Here is a 6892-nt window from a genome sequence, read left to right on the forward strand (position 1 = left end):
CCATGAGGTTTCCATCCAAACCCCTCTCTCCAAGTGGTATTATAGCTGGATGACATATGCAGATTGTCTTCATGTCTGCCCCTCTGTCTGACTCAGGGCCCCTTCCTTCCTTACCTCCCTCCTGGTCCAGTTCAATACAATTTAATTCAAAGATTGTTTACAGAATACGGCTATATGCCAACTGCTGTGCTAACCCTGAAGGTACAAGGAGAAATAAGTAGCTTAGCTCAGAACACTCTCAGCCTCCCGACTCACTCCTATTTAACATTGTATCTGCACCTCTCCTCAACAAAAAGCCACATGGGGAGCTGAAGGGAGCAGCTGCAGTTATGAATTCTCATCACTCCTTCGGTGACTTGGAATGAGTCCCTTTACCCTCCTGGACCATCAATTTCTTCTCTGTAATAAAAAGGTGTTGGTTTTGTTTGTAAGTAAGCATCCTCTCTTGCAAGAGGCCCAATTTAGAAAAAAATAACATGCTTATGGGAAACATTATTTAAAATGAAAAGTTTATTGAGTTGTATGGAGTAGGAGTTGTAGGTGGGTGAAATACGTTGAAAATCAGAACGTGATCTACATATTTCTGTTTCTTGCCATCAATAGGATTGCTATTAGATGAAGTGTGCAAAGTGACTTTGCCACCAGGTTAGGCTACTGTCTGCAATCACTCTGGTGGGGTGAGGGGGAGCGAGGTTAAGATATCGTTGGGAGACAATTTTCCATGTGTCTCTTGGCTTTCTGCACATCTTGTGAGTGAAGCGTTATCTGGCCTTTTGTTCTAGACTATCTTTTTAAGGATGTTTATACAGTGAACAGCCTTGGAAGATAGAGATAGTGTGTTCTCTAGAACAGAGGGTAGACATGCTTACTGACCAGTATAAAAGATTCAAGTTCTTTTATACTGGTTCCTCTCTACAGGGTTCCTCTCTAGTAACACAACCCACTCGGTGCACAAATCTGACCCTCTCACACTACCCTATAGAAATGAGGAATTGAGATTTGGGAAACTGGTGTAAATACCGATGCTGTGGCTGCTGCTACTGCTGTGAGTAATTCACTGTTCTTTGTCTCTGGCATAGGAGTCTCGTGTCATCTGCCAGCTTCCATGATACTATAGCATGCTAATTTGATAGCTTTAAGGGACAGTACAATCTCAGACCCTTCACAGTTCTTGATAGTTAGTCTACCATCTATGGTCACTCTAGGGGGAAAAAAGTTGAATGCACTCTACTTGCTCTTGTATTAGTCAAAGATGGGTAAGTGGCCTTTTGAGGAGACCCTGTTGTTACATAAGGACACTTACTGGGTCAGGACCATACTCTTACTCTGTATTCTCAAGTAGACAGGTCCAGAAGCTGAACAGAAATACCCCAACCCCCTGAACCACTTTGTAATTCATGATTAAGGTTCATCTTAATCATAAATCTAGAGCAGCCAACTTGCAAATCATGCTTCTAGAGTATCCAACTGGCAAACGCCTTCTCAACATGCTAACTGTGGGAACATTTGGTTTGAGAAGTTGAGTCTAGGTGGAATTTGCCCAATTTCAGACTAGGACATAGGTTACAAGGTCACTGACCTCTGTCCCAGCCTGTCTGGGTCTCAGAAGCTTTTGAGGAAACAAATGGTCAGGCTTTGGACAGATACCATTTGGAAGCCTCAGCCTTTTTTGGGTTAAAAACTCTACTTGGATCTGCATGGAATTTCTTACCTCACTGGCATAATAAAACTGGGAGGTTCTCGCATTTATTAAAGATGAAGTCAGGTTCACACCTCATACCTGGGTAGCTTGGATGTTCACATCTCCTTCTTTTAAGAGCTTCCAGACGACAGCCATGTCTTCATCAGTCTCTGCAGAAGCCAAGGGAGTGATCATCACGGCGGTATATCCAGCTTTGTTCTGATGGTTCACATTGCAGACGCCTGCAAGAAGAGCAATAAACCCTGGAATAACTCTCAAGGGGCCAGAAGCAAGACTGCTTTAGCCTGGTCAACAGGATGCTGCCTGCTGGTTAAAATGGAATAGAGCAATCCTTTCCCAGGAGGTGGAATCAATGTTTTACATTTTTAGCAGCTTTTAAAACTGGTTACTGTTCTTTATAGGTTTTCTGAGGATACCCAGCAAGAAGGTCCACAGCAGAGTTGGAGATGGCCAAGGGGGCCAATGACCATGACTTTTCTCATAAAGCAGAGAACAAGACATTATTCTAATTTTACAGATGAGAACACTGAAGGTCAGTGAAACTGCATAAACTGCCCAAGTGAACGTGAGTGGGACCAGGACTCAGGTCTGTCTGGCTCTAGAGCCCATCACTTACCCAGCCACACATTGCCCACAGCTGTGCATTTTAGGTTTCACTCTTTCTATGTCTGTGTGAAACTCTTAAGCTGATGGCTGCGTTTGTAGGTTTTTTTCAAGGGCTTGGTGATATGCTATGCAATATACGAGGGGGCATGAAAAACACCACAGGATAAGCATAGGAAATCTTCTAGGAAAACTATCTCACTTGAAACACAGAGAGGGAAAAACTCCATACTGTATTATGTTAAAACAATTAAGACTATACATTTAGCAACAGAATGAGAAAACTGGCATATTTTAAAGATGAAGTATTAAATTTGAATTCAAAAGAAATTTCTGTTTTGAAGTCCTGGAAATAGGCATTCATATCCCTCTCCACCAAAGGAGACAGTAGGAGATCATCGATCTGTTATCTGTTGTATAAATGACCCCACCTTTAGGGGGAAACCAAATCTTCCCTGTACTGTTCCTTATCCAAAAAGCCTCTGGTTCTCTTTTGGACAATAATAAAACTATTTCAGGACATCAAATCTCCTGATTTGTATTTCCTCTGTAAAATGGGGATAATAACAGAACCCGCCTCATAGGGTTATTGTGAAATTTAATGAGTTTGTGTATTAGAAGTACTTAAAACAGCACTTAGCACATAATAAACACTCAATAAGTGCTGTTATTATTATTTTTAATCCAGAATGGTTTTCACTATTCATACTCTTGCTATTTGCTCATGAATATTTAGGTATTTATTGTAACATATCTGGTTTAGAAGAAAAATGTCAGTTCTACCCACACGTTCTGTGCAAGGAAAAAAAAAGCCCAACATTTGTTTGACATCCCCTCCACCCCGCCCCAAACACTTTTTCAGAAATATGACATAGTGAAACGAGGATGCCAGTGGATATGGAAAAATCAGCAGTTTCTTTCCTGAAGCCCCTCTGACCACTGCCATAACCAGCTGGGCTGTGAAAGCTGAAAACGAATTCCATGTGTGGCCTTATAACTCTATCTTGATAAAGATGGGAATATTTGCATTCCCTTATTAATCACTTTTTAATTTTTACTCCATGACTATTTTATGAAGTGTAAACAAGTACAGTTTCCGTTCCTCTCTTCGGAAACTTGACTTGTAGCCCAAGTAGAGTGAGGACTGACTCCTCCCCAGGTGCTTGAAAAGGAGCTGAAAGCCCTCCCCAGGGCTGTCACACTTCAAAGCAGCCGGCCACCAGGGAGCAAACCAACTCTCCCTGGAGGGGAGGGGAAAGGCTCTTGACTCAGCACACTTAGACTCAACAAGCTTTCTCCTCTACAGTGGCAGCCAGCAAAATAAAAGATGGATCACAAAGAACTAAGCTGGTGGAGATGCACCCGTTGGCTCTATTCTCAATAATGACGAGTCACTACCGTACAACGCTTTGTAGACTGTAGTGTGCTTTCTGGATGCTTCACAACTGCCTAAGAAGGGACCCCAGGTTTGAGACTGTGACGGATCTGTCATCCTCAACATCCCTTCCACATTGAGGAAAAGTAATGGCACCTTCAGCCCTTTCCCCCTTCACACTTTATGCTTTGGCTATTTAGCTATTTCAGCGTGTTAAAGGGAAAAGCTTCCAAACTACTTTAGGGCTGATGGGTATTGATTAGATTCTCAGTCAACATCAGCAGAAATTTATAACAACCAAGTCTTAGGTTGTCCATTCCCCAACCTGGCCGGACCCACCTGGAGAACTATTAACAGGCTTCACGTCGGTGAGCTACTTAAAGACAAGGGCTCTATGCCACAGATCTTGGGATTCTTCGTGCACATCGTAGGTGTTCCCAAAGTCTCACAGTGCCCCTAAACCTAGTTTGGGGTATTACAAAAAGCCCAGATCATAGTTGAAATTCCGGCTTAGCTATTTACTGGCTCTGTGAATTTTACCACATTACCTGACTTCTCTGAGCCTCAGTTTTCTCACTTGAAAAGTGCAATTAATATCTGCTTCAAAATTCCTGCAAGGATTATGTATGATAGTGTTTGTGTTTATCATACCTAGCACTATGTCTGGAATAAGGAAGACACTCAAAGAGCAGTAGGTATCATTGTTATTTATGTTCTATAATGAAAGTCCCTAACACTGAGCACAGTGAACACAGAGGCATCTCCCTTTAATGACGTGTCTTTAACAGTTGAGCTACCACTTTGAGGCTACCTATAAATCCACGAAAAACTGAAATCCAGTGAAATTGGTTCATTGTTAAAATTGTAACTTCATCTTCCTCAGATGAATGTAGGGAGGAGGCAAGAGAATTAAAAAATGTTAACCAAGCCACAATCAGAAACTGCAATACGCTGATCAGCCCTGCAGCCAGGCCAGGGGGACACCTGCAGAACAAAGGAAGATTTCTGCTGGGATTGCTCACAGCCCCTTCCCCACACCTGTGAAGGGGAAACAGGAACCAAGAGTCATTCCCTATGGCTAAAACCATGGGGAACCTAAGGATTAAAGGCTGGGAACTGCCAGCAGGACATTCACTCTACATATTTTTACCTTTTCATGCTGCTTACTATTCCCCTTCTTCACTGTATGTCCATATCAAAGGAAATAGGAAGTAAAAAATGACATACAAACTGAATTCCCTGTACACTCAGGGTCCCTTTCAGTGCCTTTACTCTGTCTCTATCACTGTCATCGTCTCTATTGTCTCTGTCCCTCTAAGTCCTTCTCAGTGTCTCTCACTGTCTTTCTCACTGTCTGCCTCTGAGAGACCACACTCTGTCTGTGGAGTATTACCCCTTTTCCAACAAACTTTCCTTTTGACGCTAACTTTGGCGTGTGTGTTGAATTCTTTCCACACTCTCCACCGAAGGACCCTCTTCTCTCAGCACAGGGCTTGGCCTCCCCACCACTCAGGGAAATTTGCCCTGTCTTGCATCATGATGATATGGGAAGCAGAAAGAACTTTAGGCTGACATTATGCATGTCACTTACCAACTCAGGTGAGGAGCCTAAAGGCTGTTTAATGGAATTTTTGAGAATTGGAATTTTATTGAAATATAACCTAGCTCCCAGAAGTCATCTGTCTACTCACGAAACATATATATTCACTTGACACCTACTAAGAGCCAGGAACTGGTCTAGGTCCTGGGGATACTGAAAAGAAGGAGACAGGCAACAACACCCTTCAATTTAGTTAACTGAGTTCTGTTGGGTAGAAATGACAAGCAAAGATCATATAAAGAAAGAAACAGGATGAGTTCTCAGTTGACTAAAAATGTTGGCCAATTAAGAAGGAGATCCCTCTTCAGTGTGTGGCTACCCTATCTCTCTCTCTCTAGGGTGTTCACCTAGAGAGAGAGAGATAGGGTAGCCACACACTGAAGAGGGATCTCCTTCTTAATTGGCCAACATTTTTAATCAGCTCTTTTCTGCTTCTGTAAACATGCTTGTTGCAAAGCCAGAGATCTCAAAGTCAACTGAGAACTCATCCTCCCCTAAAGATGCATTGCTGTGGTGTTTGTTAGAAAAGATGTATTACTTTAGTGCTTGTTAGACAGAAAATCCTGTGATCTGTAACTGCCTGTAGCCTATAGCAACTTCAGGGGTCTGTAAATCAGCCCATGCCAACTGTAACAATGCGAGCATAAAAATAAAATTGCCCCTAAGTTCGGGGCCCAGATTTTCAGAGCACTAGCTCTTCTGGGAAGCGTAATAAAATTGAGTTACTCCAAACCTCTGCGTGCTGCTTGATTTCTCGCTGGTCTGAGTGTTTGCAACTTTTCTACAACACCAGCAACACATTTGGTCATTGAGTGATCTAAGGCAAGTCTGTTGACTTCTCTCAGTGTCATGCTTCTCACCTATAAAACAGACATCCAGGGTCACAGGATCATTATGAGAATTAAATGAGATCTATCCACATGTTTAGCAGAGGGTCTACCTAATCTGGAAAGATCATTTGGGGCCTTATACCTCTCATAGGTACCCTCTTAGATATCCCTCATACAGCCTTCCTAAACCCATAGGTGACATTCAACTGGAAACAACACATCTTCAGTCAGCCCTATCACCCACCTGTCTATACCGTCATACCTAGACCACTTGATGTTGTCATATACTCTGCTGAAAGGCTCTACTGTAAGCCCTATGGTGTCATCTCAGCAGACTCTGGAGCCACTCAGAAGTCCTTGAAGAGTTCCTTTGATTAACTATTAACTACCTCTTTGCAGTTGCCAAAACCCAGATCCTGTTCTTACTTTCCTGAGAAGATCAAGGCCATCTAAAGTGAGTGGTCTTCTCTTCCTTTCTCTCCTCTTCCTCATCTCCCTGGACCTTTAACTTCCTTTTACTTCTCTCTCAGAGGAATAAATATCTCAGCATCTTGCCTCAGGTGACCTCATCTGCCTTTGCTGTGGATTCCAGGCTTTTCCAACTCTTCCAAGATCTTGCTCCATCAAGCATCCTCTGTCCTTTCTATCTTTAATATCTTAGTCTATGTCTCTCAGATTCTTCTTCAGTGCCAGTAAACATGTTCACAAACACACAAAAACAATTCTCTGTAGTCTCTCTTGCCTCTGTTAGCTACTATGCTATATCACTGTCTTCCCTACTC

The 6892-nt window shown here is 42.6% G+C and overlaps 1 protein-coding gene across 5 annotated transcripts in view; it reads right to left on the reverse strand.

Annotated features, from left to right (window-relative positions):
* The window catches only part of KANK4 (KN motif and ankyrin repeat domains 4), a 40502-nt gene that overhangs the window by 8898 nt on the left and 24712 nt on the right, over positions 1-6892 (reverse strand). For all 5 annotated transcript variants that reach the window (XM_023536222.1, XM_023536221.1, XM_023536223.1 and 2 more), the window contains one exon: positions 1781-1923. In XM_023536222.1, coding sequence (XP_023391990.1) covers positions 1781-1923 — 143 coding nt within the window. The remainder of the gene's footprint in view (positions 1-1780; positions 1924-6892) is intronic.

This window comes from Pteropus vampyrus, unplaced genomic scaffold, assembly GCF_000151845.1.
Source record: "Pteropus vampyrus isolate Shadow unplaced genomic scaffold, Pvam_2.0 Scaffold151, whole genome shotgun sequence".
NCBI classification, from domain to species: Eukaryota; Metazoa; Chordata; class Mammalia; order Chiroptera; family Pteropodidae; genus Pteropus; species Pteropus vampyrus.